This window comes from Urocampus carinirostris, chromosome 2 (genome assembly GCF_059441175.1).
Source record: "Urocampus carinirostris isolate Australia breed hairy pipefish chromosome 2, RoL_Ucar_1.0, whole genome shotgun sequence".
Lineage (NCBI taxonomy): Eukaryota > Metazoa > Chordata > Actinopteri > Syngnathiformes > Syngnathidae > Urocampus > Urocampus carinirostris.
Window position 1 is genome coordinate 65117824 of NC_142350.1, and position 16330 is coordinate 65134153.

Below are 16330 nucleotides of genomic sequence, written 5' to 3' on the forward strand. Positions count from 1 at the left end.
ATTCAAATGGTACGCTGTGAGGTGGCAGCCCCACCAACCGACTATCCTGCGGAGGGCTAACAACTCACCCAGGAGAAACACACTTTGTTACGAAACTGACCAGAGAAAGAAGCCGGACTGACCAACACGGTAACGGACCCCAGCCTGCCCCCGACCAACGAGTACGGATCGATCTTCGTCATAAGACCCGTGTCGCCACCTGGAATGTCCAGACACTCCTTCGCCCCGGAGCTGCCACCCTGCTGTCCCGAGAGCTCTGTCGCTATAACATCACCATGGCAGGGCTCTGTGAAGTACGATGGCAAGGCAATGGTGAAACAACAGCTGGCAACCATTGCTACATTTGGAGTGGCCCCGAGAGTCGGACCGGCCTTTACGGTGTGGCTCTTGCCATTCCAAAAGCCCTCCGGAGGTCCCTCATCAGCTGGACACCAATAAGCGACAGACTACTGTCTGCTCGATTCCTCCACCATCACGGCAAGATGACAGTGATCGTCGCCTACGCCCCCACCGATGTCGCTGATGAGGATGCGAAGGACGCGTTCTTTGACCAACTCCACCAGGCTGTCAACCAAGCCCCACCACACGACGTCACCATCATCCTCACTGATGCCAACGCCACTCTATCCAGCAATGATCGGTCCCCCGGCTCACCTGTCGGCACCACCTTCGTTGACAGCACAACAAACGACAATGGCAACCGCCTCCTCCTCCTCTGCCACCAAAACAACCTTTGTGTTGCTGACACCTGGTTTCCCCGGAAATGCATCCATCACTGGACGTGGTACAGCCCAGATGGCAGAACCGGGAAGGCATTGGACCACATCCTGATATCACGACGCTGGAAGTCGTTTGTAACCAACTGCCGGGTGTTCAGAGGAGCACAGCTTGGCAACACAGACCATCGTCTGCTGGTGGCCCAGCTCAAGCTAAAGCTCCGAGCCAACCAGCACAAGACTCTGCCTCGCCCCGACTCCTCCCGACTCAGCGACCCCAACATCGCCAGAGACTTCAGTTGCTCCATCCGCCGCTCTCTTGATACCCTGGCTCCTGACAAGCTGACAGACTGGGCGGCCTTCAAGGAAAGTGTCCTCCAGTCTGCTCACAATGTCCTCGGACGCCCGCGATCCTCCCCGAGAAAGCCCTGGATATCAGAGAGGACACTAAACATCATAGACCAGCGGCGTGAGGCCCGACTCCGAGGCGACCTCACAGAGTATCGGAGACTGAATCGCCTGCGCAATGTGGCCATTGCTGAAGATAGGGAGAGGTTTTGGCAGGCAGAAGCCCAACAGCTTGAGTCCGCGGCCAACAACAACAACATGAGCCGCGTATTCAGTCTACTACGCCAAGCCCGCAGCGGCCCACACATAAAGACAGCCCTGGTAAAGGACTCAGACGGCAACCTCATCATGACAGAAGCCAACTGCCTCGAGCGCTGGAAGGAGCACTTTAGCCTCCTCTTGCCAGCATTGGAAAAACCTGGTTCATCTGGTCGGCTCAACGCACAGGGACGGGACCCCCCGACCTTCGCTGGAGCAATAACTAACTGAGGTTGCAGATCGGATCTCAGGGGGAAGAGCATTCCACAGCACCGGTGCCCGGATGGAGAACGCTCTCGAACCAGCAGAACACTTCTTTGCTCTCGGGATCACCAGAAGACCGGCACTCTCAGATCGTAGGCTTCGGACCGGGACATAGGGGCAGATCAGATCTGAAAGATAAGAGGGAGCAAGTCCATGTATGATTTTGTACAATACTAAGAGAACCTTGAAGTCACATCTTTGGCTAACTGGGAGCCAGTGCAAGTTAGCCAAGATCGGTGTTATGTGATCGTACTTTTTTGTCCTAGTTAAAAGCCTCGCTGCGGCATTTTGTACTAGCTGAAGAGACTTGATTCTGGACTTCGGGAGACCGGAGAGTAGTGCATTACAGTAATCGAGACGGGAGGTAACAAATGCATGAATTATAATTTCCGCATCAGACTGAGACAGTATTGAACGGATTTTGGCAATGTTACGAAGATGGAAGAAAGCGGTTCTAGTAATTTTCTTTACATGCATCTCAAAGGTTAGATCAGGGTCAAATATGACACCTAAATTTTTAACTGAGTCACTCTGTGTGATGTGACATTTGTCAATGTTCACAGCAGTTTTTGAGAATAAGTCACGGCATTTAGATGGACCAATGACTAACATTTCGGTCTTTTCAGAGTTAAGACGCAAGAAATTGAGTGACATCCACTCTTTTATCTCAGTGAGGCAGGCAAAATACTGTACTTATGAAGTTTTCTTCCGGTCCTCGGCAAACTTATGTTTTTCTGTATCCAGTAGGTGGCAGCAAACCCATTTAAAAATAATGAGCTGGGTAGTTGATGTTAAAAAATGTTGGTAACGTATTTTGTTTGCTTTAAATAACAAACCCTTTTGATCGATTGACATTTTTTTACTAAGGTTAATCCAAAACAGAAAGAAAAAAAAGGGCTGATGAGAAAAAGACAGATCTTATCTTGGTACTTGGTTCTTTTGACTGTCTAAACCAGGAGTCTCCCACCTGCACAAAAGGTGAATTATTTTCTGCCGCGGGACCCCCTCGGAAGAAGAAATCCTCTCGCGCACCCCCCAAGACTTACCCTCTCCCCCTAGTAAAATGTATCCACCAAATTGTATTAAGTACATGCAGTCCACTGCATAACACTGTATCCAGATTACCGTATTTTCCGCACTATAGGGCACACCGGGTTATAGGGCGCACCCCCAAAAAATAGTTTTTGGTCCTATATCTTCCATAGATAAGGCGCACCGGATTATAAGGCGCTACAATGGGAACGTCGACAAAACAGTCAGATGATTCAGTCCAACTGATTACCCCCTTCACATTCCCAAAGCTTGCAAAGAAGCAAATACGTGTCGTAGACACGTGCGGATGCGGTGTCCGTACGATGTCACTTAAATGCGTCATTTCAAATATCATTCGGAAGGTTCAAGTCTTTGGATTCAAGAAATGCCAAACATTTCTATGTTTCTAATTTCTTTTTCGCTCGCAACTTTACTGTGCATATGACAATAAACACTTGGAATTGAGTTTAATTCACTCAACTCATCACAGCAACATCAAGATCGTTCTAAAAGTTCTCACGTTCAATAATGATACGCAATCATGGTCTTCTTACAACTGTGAGTGAAGTAAATCCAGGAGAGTAGAATATTTACAAATATAGACTAATGAAACATGTTTCTTTATGGCGAACTTTAGCAAGCGTGCTAAGCTTGCTACGCCATTGCTAAACTCGGCCGATTGCAGAGTTTGTTTTGGCCATCTAGCCAATCCGAGGCTCCGAATAACTTCAGCCAATAGCGATTGGTTTAACGGATGATTGACACATCTTTTTCGGCCAATTGCAGGGTTTGTTTTGGCCCTCTAGCCAATCAGAGGCTCCGAATAACTTCAGCCAATAGCGATCGATTTAACGGATGATTGACACATCTTTTTCGGCCAATTGCAGGGTTTGTTTCGGCGCTCTAGCCAATCCGAGGCTCCGAATAACTTCAGCCAATAGTGATCGATTCAAATGATGATTGACACATTGGTTAGCCAATAAAACGCCGGTATATAAATCCCAGCATACACCGCGGACTACTCCACGTTCGGGGGAAAATCGAGTCGGCGGCTTTTGAGTAAGTTGCGAGACCTTGCGAATTTAATATTGAGCCATATATAAGGCGCACTGTATTATAAGGCGCATGGTCAGCTTTTGAAAAAAATTAAGACTTTTAGGTGCCCCTTATAGTGCGTAAAATACGGTAACTTATAAAATACATTTAAAAAAGTAAGAAATAAGGACCAACTTACAACAAAGAATAGCTTTACTAATGGTAACAGAAAAGATTTAAAGTACATTTGAAATTTAAAAATAAAATAAAAATGCTTAAACTACAAACATTTTCGACTGACCGTGTCAAACTATAAACTGAAGAATAAAATTACATAAAATAAATAAAGTATGCATTCAAAATAGATCAACAATGAAAAATCTGCAAAATGAAGTCGATTTTAATAGATCTTCAGAGACCCCTCGCTACTTCCCCTTCGCGGATTTTTATTTGAGTTGAATTGTCCTTATTGTCATTGATATGTATGTGTCGTGCATTGTGTTTCTAATAAACATCGCAGAAAAGATTAGGGAGGCCGTTCTGAGTTGGGTGGGTGTGACTGTCTGTGTCGGTGACTGTGATAGGCTGGTGGATGCTGTCAGTCAAACAGCCGGGGCATGCGCAGTCAACGTCTCCCAATAAGGTATGATTTGATTTGAACAGTTTGCTCTATCTGCTAACTACCACACAAAGGCTCCCTCTGAGTACTTTTATTTTTGGAGTTGATCCTCCATTTGCCCGAACCGTTTTTTTCAAATCTGGAAAGCTTTCTATTGGTTGTTTCTTTCCAAAATGTAAAACCTGCTTTTGAAATCCCCAGGTCGCCCGATTGTGTTCAAACAGTAATGCTTGTCTGGACATTTTAGTGGTCTTATCAAGACTTTTTGAGTGTATTCATTTGATGGTGACGGATATTTTCTCCATTTGTGCGGCGTTCTAGGATTCGAATTGAGCCACTTTTAGTGCATTTGACCTTGTCACGACCAGCACACATGGTAGAACCAATCTCGTAACGTTTTCTCAAAATTTTATTGAAAGAAAGAGGAAGGGCAGCGCCCGCGATCCGATGCTCACTGGACGCGGGAAGTAAGACGTTTTCGCACTCTGATTGTGATCCGAATATGGAAGTGGATCTTCCATAGCGAGTGATGGCGGTGTCAGGGACGGAAAAACAGGTCGGAAGCCGGGACTGGAGAGCAAAAACGTGGTCAAGGTCGGAAACGAGTCGTAAGCCAGAACGGGAGAGTAGACGTGGTCGGGATCAAAATAGGTCGTAGCCAAAACGGGACAGGCTGGAGTCAGGGTCGTAAAAAGGCTTGCCTTGTATAAACAGAGGTTCGCAGACGGACTAACAGGGGATTGACAGGAATGGGTTCAAATAGTGAAAGGGAACCAATCAGAACCCGCGGCGGGTGGCACCAAATGAGCGGGCACATGCATTACACAACCGGGTGAATCGGCTTTTAATTTTGAGGCAAATTGGAGGAATTTTGACAATAGCGTTACACTTATCATATATTTGCTGAATAAAATGTTTGACTTTAAAAAGTTTTAACATATTGTTTTAATTAAGTATTTCACAAGCATGCTTTGTATAACAAATATTCAGGTTTTCCAAGAGAGCGGGCAGTGATTTGTTTTGTTGGGACATCTCAAGGACAATGGCAGCAGTGTTTCCCGTCCGGAGACCACCTCGGCCCGCCTCATCATTTATCGAGATCACGACCGCACTCTCGCCAGCCTTCTTAAATTTTGTAGAAAATTGCAAAGCCAGGCTATAATGTAGCCCATGTACAGAATATTCAGGAATACTTTAGTGTGGGTGTTCCTGGCTCAGAATGTACAGGTAGATAAATCTGCTAACAATTGTTTTTTTTAGTAAAAAAAAGGAACAATTATACTAATGACTAGCAAAAAGGATTCTCCAATAAAACATATTTAACAGATTTAAACTGGGTTTTGTACTAAAATAAGCAAAATAATGTTTAAGCTTGCTTATTATTAGTTACCAAGAATACAGAATTTGTGCCCCACCTACAAATAAGGAATATGACGGTTGCTAACACTTAATACTGGACAACAGCAACAACACTCAACTATGGAACGTTTTGTTTAGAATATATATTCATAAGCAGGGTTGGGTAGGGTTACTTTAACTGGATTACATTCAATTACTTTTGGATTACTCCAATACCAAATATGCAAATAAAAGACAAAAGAAACTAAATATGAATAAAATTATTAAATTTTGTGCAGGCTTGGGGAGTAACGGAACACATGGAACGGCAAAAATGATGTTGGCAAGCTTTTTGGATTTATTTTCATTTTATGTTAGTTTTGCCGGAGATCATGGCCAGGAGAGAAAGCTTACCACGTGTTGTGAGTCATCATTTTATTCATATTTAGTTTTTTTTGTCTTTTATTAGCATATTTGGTCTTGGAGTCATCCAAAAGTAATCCAGTTAAAGTAACCCTACCCAACCCTGTTCATATGTAGGGCCGTTCAACATTAGAATATTGTGATAAAGTCGAATATTTTCTGTAATGCAGGTACAACACCAAAAAAGTCATACATTTTGGATTTATTACAAATCAACTGTAGTATTAGAAGTCTCCTATTGATTCTTATATTGCTGATCACGAATAAAACTCATATACCCCATCTCTTAATCTAAGAATATAATGAGAATGTATACTAGTAAGCTATATTTAATAATCTACATTCATTTATAAATCTCGATTTGTGGGCATGCACGTTTTCATATCTGGCTTATAGGCTCCGAAACGGCTGCACTGATTTTTGTGAAAATATACACAGTAGTACTTTACACCTCCACGAGTGTTTTTAGTAAGGTTTGTTGTCAAGGCACCCACAATAAATAACAACTAAATAGATTAAAATCTCCTTTCGTTTACAAGTGTCTCTTTGGAACTTTTTCAACAAACCTTGGCCCCAACAACCTCGCCCAAGTAATGCTTACTTGTCAGTACTAAAATAATAAGAGGATTGCAATATTTCAGTTGATTTGTAATGCACTCTGGAATGTTTTTTTTAAGTTGCATTACAAGAATTAACAATCACAATATGATTTTCTGAGGCTGTCCCATACTTAATTGCACAACAATTTTGTGAGTAATAATTGTAAATAGGGCTGCAACTCACGATTATTATCATGATGGTAGAGCGCCCGCTTTGAGACTGGGAGGTCGCTGGTTCGCGCCTCGGCCGAGTCATACCTAAGACTTATAACATTGGTAAAATGGCGGCGCCCTCTGTTGGCTGCGGCTGCATCGGCTCGCTACAACGGGTCAGGTGTATCGACATTTCGTTCTGTGTACATTGTTACAAAAGAATGACAATACAAAGGAAATTATTATTATTATTATTATTATAATCGATGAATCGGTCAATTATTTTTACGAATAATCGATGAATCGGATTTCCAAAAGACATTTCAAGTTTCCTCTTTATTCAAATGTTGACGTTTTTTACAGATTAAAAAATAGTGCACAAAACAAAGTATACTGTAATATAAAATAAAAAAATGTTAACTTGACTACAAAAATGGAAATGTATGCTATACTGGTCCAACTATGTGGGATACTCTTTTAAAATTTTGGAATATGACAAATATTCCCAATATAAAAATGATACATGCTCAAGAATTTGCCCCTTGAGTAGAGTTAAACATATCAATAATTTTATCGATCTTGGCGCCCTCTGCTGGACTAAACCGGCACTATAAATCCCAGCGTCACAACGGAAGGGTTTGCTCTTATTTGCATTTATTTACCGTACTTGGTGGCTCAAATCAATTGATAAAACGAATCGAAGACCTAATACGTTACCAAAGATTTGAATCATCGATTGCGTGGGTTTCCTCCGGGCATTCCGGTTTCCTCCCACATTCCAAAAACATACATGTCAGGTTAATTGGACGGTCCAAATTGTCCCTAGGTGTGAACAAGCGAGTGAATGGTTTTCTGTCTCTGTGTGCTGGTAACCGGTTCAGGGTGTCCCCTGCACATTGCCCGAAGATAGCTGGGATGGGCTCCAGCACCCCCGCGACCCTACTGAGGATAAGAGGTGCAGATAATGAATGGATGGATGTTTCGATTAGTTGTTGCAGCCTCGTAAATAATTGGAGGGAATTGGGCAATTGATTTACAAGATTTTTCTTAAATGGAAACACAATTTTCAAAAGAAAAACCCCTTTCCCCAATTATACCAGAGAGAGAAATCATTCTATATGATTTAACTCGGGGTGTACTCACCTTTGTGGCCTGGTTTCAACATTATCGGTCATGTGTTGGGCTCATTTCAGGAGTTGGTGAACTAACTTGTTTCAAAATGAACACGGACCTATTCAGAATGTAGGAAGCATACGTTTTTACAGTTAATTCAGTTATGACACAAAATGTTTACCAAAGCATACAAGTATCTCAGCAGTGTCTGAAACTCATGAGAAAAAGTTAGCGGACACCAGGGCAGACAACTCTGAATGATGAGGGGGGTGAGGGACAAACAAGAGTTGCTGGATACAACCGGAATGTTTGATGTTTGATCTTACATTACACATAGTCCAGTGTTTTTTCCGAATTGCTCAGTCCACAATTGAATGGATTTGGGAGTACAGTCCATAAACATGCCCGATTAAAGTCGCCGTCGACGATAAAGCTCCGTTGGGGTGTGCAAGCTGCTGTTTATTGATAGCAGCGGGCAGGAGATTTAGCGCTATGCTAACGTTAGCATCCAGTGAAACGGTTAGCGGTGTAAAGTAAACAGCAAACACAAAGACCACAGTTAACTCTCCCGGTACATAGAAGGGTCTGCACGATACTGCTAGAAACTCCATATCGAGTGAGCAGTGTGTGTCAATGGTTCGGCTGTTATTGTAGCGCGTAGTCTCCAACCCCTGTTTTTACCGGAGTCTTCGTCTCGTTTGAGCCGGTGATGTAATGCGGCGTCGGGAAAGCCAAGACTCCGTGATGACAAAAAATACTCCAATTCCGGACGTTGTTGGTGGCGATCCGCAGCTCAAATTCACTCATTGTGTGTACGTTTTGTAGCGTCATTAATTTTGTTAGCTTCTTTTGAATCTTTCTTCTGGGACTGAGGTTTTGGCTTGATTCCTAACCACTTCTCCATTTTTCTTGCGTTCTCTGTGCATTTACTTTGGAAAATTATATGCAAATGCACAACCTCATAACGCTCCGGCAAGTCTAGAAGTACGAAGTTATACGATGCAGGCTTCTGATTGGCCTCTGAGTATGCAAATTGCCAAACAAACTGAAATTTCCAAACCGGACTAAGATTTCGAAATTGGAATAAAGCAAATGGTTGATTTGAAATCTTTTGTTTTGTTTTTTTTTCTTGAAAAAGTTGTGGGCCACCTGGGCGGTGACGTTTTGTAAGTTGTACGCCCGACGTAAAAGATGAACGCCCAGGGCAGACGTTATTTCAGACACTGATCTCAGTAAAAAATGAATAAAGTATTATGAAAATGACATAAATAATAAGAGCATTATAAAAATCTCCCAGTTTAAAAAAAAATGCAGTAAGAACCAGATAAGATGCTGTTTGTTGACATTACCAGCCCGAACTTCACGCCGGCAATAAAACTGGTCAAAGAGCTATTTTACTGCTCAGATCTTCAAAACATTTGAATCCCTAACAAAAAAGGAGCTGTAAAAAGCCTAAAAGGATACAATGGCTCCAAGTGCTGTTTCAAGTGACATATACCCTAAAATGGATTGACTTCTCCAAATTGACCCTTTAATAACCAAATATTGTTTTATACAACCACACAATGAAATACACCATTTAAATGACAACCAAACAATAAAATACACAATTTAAATGACGACTCTAAGTTGATTATGTTGGCTTAGGAATAATCAGCCAGTAGTGAATACTTCCTTGTAACACGTAAATTATATAAGCATTAAATGTCACACTTAAGTGCTGTAAAGCAGCAGAAAATCCCGTGTTAGGAATTCACTCTACGCAGAAAGCAAGTAGAAACCTTGAAGGGATGATCAGAGGCGATCCAAGTTTGATATCAGATACAAACTAAAGTATCAAAACAGTACTAGCATTTAAGGCTATTAAATGGCAATCGGGCTTATCGTAATGTGTGAGTGCAAGCCTTGGCCACCTGGGGGCAGCACAACACAGACATACATTATAAGATGTTTTATCCAATACAAGTACTGTAAGTATTATTATTGATTGACTAAGGATCGACCAGTATGCATTTTTCAGGAGCGATTGTCAAAAACCAGAACAGGAGGAGAACCCAAATGCGTGACGTTTCTCACACAAGCTTTTATTTTATGGTTAATGGGGCAGTCATGCACGTTAACCGATACGCCGGTGATTGGGCGATCGTTGGGCGGAAGACGTAAGGCGGCAGTCTGGCGTGGAATGACAGGAAGCCAGAGGCAGACGAGATCGATACCAATTGCACGAGCAGATATCGGACAGATAGGGTCGATACTTGACAGGACGGGACAGACAGGATTGATAACAAAACTGGAGATCGATATTAAACAGGACAAAATAGACGGGAACAATACCGGACAGGAAACACAAGCAGGAAACCGGACAGAGTCTAAACCCACGTCACTGACAAAGAGCTTAAATAGAAGGGAAGCCAATCTGTCAACGAGCCGCAGCTGGCACCACAAGGGCGGGGCCAATTGGGCGCCATGGCTACCGTGACACCAATACCGATACCAATTATTAGGATTAAGAGGAGGCTGAAAACCCAAATTTGAGCAGATATTCTTTTGCCGTAGAATCTTAGAAATTAGCGCAATTAATTTTTAATAAGCAAAACGCAACAAAGGATATTTGTTATAAATTCAGATTAAACTAATAGCTCTCGAAGTTGTTTTTTTTTTTTTTTACAGTAAATAAATCTAAATTTCAACACTAGTAACATGACTAATCTTTCACTCAAACCCAAAACTAACAGTGCAGGAAATATAGGGTTAGCAGCAACTTGTATAATGGTACATAACATTTACTTTTTATAATAAATTAAAATAAGAATGTCATTACAACCTACATGACAGATTTAAATAAAGTAAAAAGATCATTGAAAATTAAAAGGGTGGTCACTCCTGTTTTAGAGCCAGATTGACGAACGTATGTTATGGTAACAGCTAATCAACTCAGCCTTCAACTTTTGCATGTTTTGTATGCTCTCTCTAAATCACAAGGCATGTCAGGAGTCAGGAGTTAGCAGAACTGCTGTTAAGTTATTCTTCCTGCTTCAGTGGCTCCACCCCCCAGTTGCTTATCCAATCAGAAGCCGCAAGTTGGGCAGCGTGAGAGGGAGAGAGGCCCGAGCCTCATTGACCCCCTCAATAAATAAAAATGCCGATACCAATATCCGTCAAATTCCTAAATATTGGTGACGATAATCGTACCCGCTAATAATCGTCCGACCTGTAGTGTTAAAACCACGAAACAGACGCTGTGTTTTTTAACAACCATTTTTATTTTCATGTCAAAGATGGGACTCGCTGAAATGCTTCAAATGATCTTTAGTTCCATCTCGCGGGGAATCGGAAACACACCCCGTCCCTGAAATCCAACCTTTCTTTGTTGTTTGCTATTAGATGTGCACGAGTGAACGTTTAGAAACGAGACAAGTGTGGCCGGCAGCCAGCTGCACCCTCAACTAGGCAGTATTACTGTACGTTATCTGAGCATTGAAAACATCTCACACACCTTGAAGGATCTTGGTCCACGGAATTCAATTGGAGCACAGATCCAAGAAGAATTCTCAGCAATGGCTCCTTCTGTTAACCTTGTCAGAAAATGTTTCAAGGGTAGTTCTGCACATGCGTTTGCTGGTTGCTCAGAAGTCATATTGTATATATATCTATATTTCTTTCGTGTAGTAATAAAAAGAAAAAAAACAAAAGTAACAGGTATCTCCATATGTACACATTTAGCTTTGCTTGGCACGCAACAAGTTCAGGAATGTAAACATTTCTTCCCTTCACATTCACTATTGTGCTTTAAGGAACATTTCGGAATATCCAAACGACTCGTGTGTGTGTGTGTTCGTTGTGGGGAATGAGGTGTCCTCGGGGGAACGTTTGAGTGTGTCTGGAACGCAGAGAAGGAACTCTACCAGGCACTAAAGCACCGAAGTCCCAACAAGTCTAGCGTGGGAGAACAGGAGAGTTTATGAACCGTGCTACTTGGAAGTTCCGTAGAAACCACCAACTCTTCGATTTCAGGACCACATTTTAAATGGTCTGATATTTTTTAGGCCCTATATCAATGAAACTTAAGGGAAATGTCATACATCACTCAAAGTCAATGATTATGAACTATTTTTTCGATTTTAGTTTGCGAGTTTTCCGATTAATCTGACGATAATTATACATAAACCAAAATTAAGAACAATAATCATAAAAAAACTTTTGAGACTCTCTCAAAAATCCCTTTCATCCTACTGCTAAATCTTCCGTTCAAATTTTGTGACGCCTTTGCAACAATATTTCTGTTCATGTGAGAATCCTCTAAGGTTCTACAAAAATGACACAGGAATTTCGCTGAAATCTTAATAAAACTCAGATTTTAACCTGCGTCGATTTTGCCAACATACAGTAATATCCATCCATCCATTATCTGCACCGCTTATCCTCAGTAGGGTCGCGGGGATGCTGGAGCCCATCCCAGCTATCTTCAGGCAGTGGGCAGGGGACACCCTGACTGGGCACATAGACAACTCATTCTCTCATTTACACCTAGGGACAATTTGGACCGGCCAATTAACCTGACATGCATGTTTTTGGAATGTGAGAGGAAAAGGGAGTGCACGGGGAGAACATGCAAACTCCACACAGGAGGTTTGATCTCAAGACCTCAGAACTGTGCCGCCGTGCTGCCATACAGTACTATAACAATTCCAACAAATTCCTCAGGGCTTTTATACATTTCCTTCTTTTATCCCTCAGGAATTCTGCAGTAGGAGTTCTAATTTGGACTATCAATCCAAATTTTTCAAACAGGATTGCAAAAAACTTCAGTCAAATCTAGTGAAATTCCCCCAAACAGACTAGTTTTTGGGTGAAACTTTTATGTTCATCTCAGGTAATACGTCATCTACTAAAACCAGAAAAGGATTTTGCTGTAATCTTGGGTAAAGGTAAGATCTTGGGCCCGAAATTTGGGCCGGGCTTCAAAGTAGCACCGTAAACTATATGTTCTTCCACTCAAGCAGGGCAAGGACTCTCAATCTTCTCACGGAATTTGTTTTTCTCACTGTACAAAATACCTGAAGATCGCTAAGCAGCGTCTGGCAGTCCAAAGCCTGGAATAGAAATCGAGACGGTCGTCAGTTGTCCCCTTCGTCGTCGTCGGTGAGCTCGGCCTCGGCCGTGGCTTTCTCGGGAATGGCTTCCAGGCTGCGTCGGCTGCTTTTGGAGTCGGACGAGCCGCTCGTTGGTCTTCCTTTGGCGAGGTCGCAGGTGAGTGCTGCGTAATGGATCTGCTTAAGGTTCTCCTGGACTTCGGCTCGGGCGTGCTTCAGAAGGTCTGCCTGCCCCTGACAAGATGTTTGGAAAGTTATTTTCGTCGAAAAATCAATCTCGATTATGTTTTCGAAAATTAACATTTTAATGTTGTACCATATTTTCTAGACTATGAGGCGCATCGGTTTATAAGGAGAGCCTTCAAAAATAGTCTTTGGTGAAATATTAATTTCATATATAAGGCACACCGGACTAGAAGGTGCATGCAATTCAAACTACTGTGATGGCTAAGGTTGCATCAAGAAAATATCAGAAAATAATGTAAATTTATAAAATATAAACTATCGTTATGAAATCTTCTTTCACCACTAAAATAGATTACTTCACAAATGTTTACCGTACTAAGTAGCATTTTAGGTACTAAGTAGCATTTTAGTCACGGTTGCCATGGCACCCGATTGGCCCCACCCGTGTATCACGGTTGCCATAGCACCCAATTGGCCCCGCCCGTGTGGCTTCAGCTGCAGCTTGTTGACAAATTGGCTCCCTGTCAGTCCCCTTTTGTCGGTCCGTCTGCGAATCTCTGTTTTTACACGGCAAGTCGTTTTTTCGCCTGTCCTGTTTTTTGCTCCTGTTAGTCTCCTGTTACGATCTGTTTTGAGCTAGACCACGTCTGTTCTGCCGCCCCCAATAACGATCCGTTTTTTGATCTCGACCACGTCTACTCTCCTCTCCTGGCTTTCGACTTGTTTTCGATCCCGATTTTGCTCTTCTATTCCGGCTACAGTTTTTTCCGTTCCCGACACTACCATCGCTCGCCACGGAAGTCCCACTTCCGCGTCTGAGCAACCTACTCTCTGCAACCAGCAATCTCCGGATTGTGTGTGCAATCCTTTCCCTTCTTCCCAATAGAACTGTGAGAAACGTTACGCAAGTGGGTCCTGTCTCCGTTCTGGTCCTGACAATTTTAAGGTAAATATGCTATTTTATCCATATTTTCGGGCTTATAAGGCTCGCAGAATTATTAGATGCACCTGAAAATGTCAAATTTTGTTTTTTTTAGATGCATCTTATAGTCCAGAAAACGACGTACTTTAAATTGTACACTGCCAAGATCAGGGTTCACAAACCTTTGTGAAGCTCAGAGCTACATTTTTGTTACCGATTAGCGCGAAGGGCAAATGGTTTGACATACATTTCCAAAATAACAAGTTATGTTGTTAATATGTGGTTAGGATGTGATTGACATGTTATTACGAGGTAGTGATTATTAGAAGTTAAAAATAGGCTCTGTCAACCACTAATACATTATGACATATGGAAATTAATTGTCCAGGAAAATCACAATGACCTGTTACTGGTGAACCATCTGCAAAACCAATCCGTAGCCGACTCAGGTGTTCCGAGGGAGCTTTTTGGGTTTGAATTAGTAGTTTTCAAATAGTGGGGCGGGCCCCCCTGATTGGGCGCGAGGCTTTGATTTTCTTTTTTTTTTAACTTTCTCAGAATAAAGTGAAATTGCACCTCCACTACACTAGGGGGCATTGGCGTATAATGGAAAAGTGTTTTGTTTACATTTAGCAGTTCACACAGGGGGAGTGTAAGCATCGAGTATGAAGTGTACAAACAGCAGGCCCTCAAGTGACCCCATAAAAAAATTCAACACACATGCAGAGACAGGCGAAGAGAAGTGGGTAAAGAGCCAAACAAAAGTCTGCTCCCAAGAGCTAAGAGGAAGAAGTTTCACGAAGCATACAAAGCACTTCAGAGCGACCACAAAGGGAGACGAGCCAAGACCGGTGTGCTTGCTATGTTAAAAATATTGGCGGCGGACTGCATGAAGCCGAATAAATTTAGCTATCACTTAATAAACAATCCAATCTGTGAAATTGTGCCGTAAGGTTTCATCTGGAATGGATGGAGGTGAAGTGTTACAACAAATATCCAGCAATCATTGTTTTGCCCCCACTTATATAATGTGAACAGTAAAAAAAGAGGATTTCTTCTTCTGAGGGTGGGCGTGACAGAAAATAATTTAGAAGCAGTGGTTTAAATGAACAACTATGGTTGCTATGTTTTATGCTTCAACTGTCTCTTAGGTTTTTTTCATCCTCTACTGCAGTTTTATTTTAGATTCTTATGGTTTGTGTCACTTGTTATTTGTTTAAGATGTATGCTGGGTTCTATTTTCTGATCAACTAAATTGGTGGGGACAGAGTATTAGGATTCTACAGAGGCAGAAAAAGTCAGGAAAATATACTCTCTGTAAAACGGAATACATTTTTGAGGAAAAACAACAACAAAAACATCCCGTTCCCCATAACTTTAGCAGTTCAGAGTGTCCCGTCTTCCACAGAGGTTCATACAAGTCGACACCTTCAGAGTAAAAAAAAAAATTCTCCCAAAAAACAGTTTCAAGTCTGCTTCAAAGGAGAAAAACCAGTGCGATACGTCGCTCTCGTTTGCCAGCTAAAAAGCTAGAAAGTGACATTTGATTTGAAAGTTTTACTGCTTGTAATCAGGTGAGCTCTTTTCGACACTGTTCAGGAGAAAAACATTCTTCAGAATTAGGAAGTTACCTTGAGGATGGTAATGTTCCACGTGAAGCTCTCCACAGCTTTGTGAAGCTTGCGGCCCTTCAGACCTTCCTTCACTGCCAGGTCGTGGAGATTTTGGTGGAAGTCCATGGCTGCCGGGAAAACGGATCGAAATGTCGAGTCAAAAGAGGACAAAGGCAACTAGGGATGTTCGGTCACACCACAACCGTTCAACTCATTACTATTTACCGCTGGATAACACCACCTTCATTTTTTGCATGGCCCATAATAAATGGCAATGTTATAGAATAGAATATACCTTTATTGTCATTGTTATAACATGGGTTGAATATATTGTGACAACGAAATTGGACGTGGCACTCCAGTTCCACATTTTAAAGTGAGGGTAAAGAAAACAAAGAGATAAAGGAACAAAGAAGATGTTTGTACTGTCATTGATAGCATAGGCTTTGTTTTCCCCCGGAGGGGGGTGTATTGTTAAGGTTTAGCATGTACCTGTCCTCTTAAGCAAGAGCTATAGGGGGGTGATGACGCTTCAAAGGACAATGCCATACAAACTAATGCCAGCCAACGTTAATCACGAGGGAAGAAGATATGCAATGACAAAGCCAAGCCACCAAA

The 16330-nt window shown here is 42.2% G+C and overlaps 1 protein-coding gene across 1 annotated transcript in view; it reads right to left on the reverse strand.

Annotated features, from left to right (window-relative positions):
* Positions 1-8774: 8774 nt before the first annotated feature.
* Positions 8775-16330, reverse strand: part of plcl2 (phospholipase C like 2) — a 45653-nt gene continuing 38097 nt past the window's right edge. The window contains exons 5-6 of the mRNA XM_088327521.1: positions 15731-15840; positions 8775-13225 (exon numbers count right to left, since the gene is read on the reverse strand). Coding sequence (XP_088183647.1) covers positions 13016-13225; positions 15731-15840 — 320 coding nt within the window. The 3' untranslated portion in view covers positions 8775-13015. The remainder of the gene's footprint in view (positions 13226-15730; positions 15841-16330) is intronic.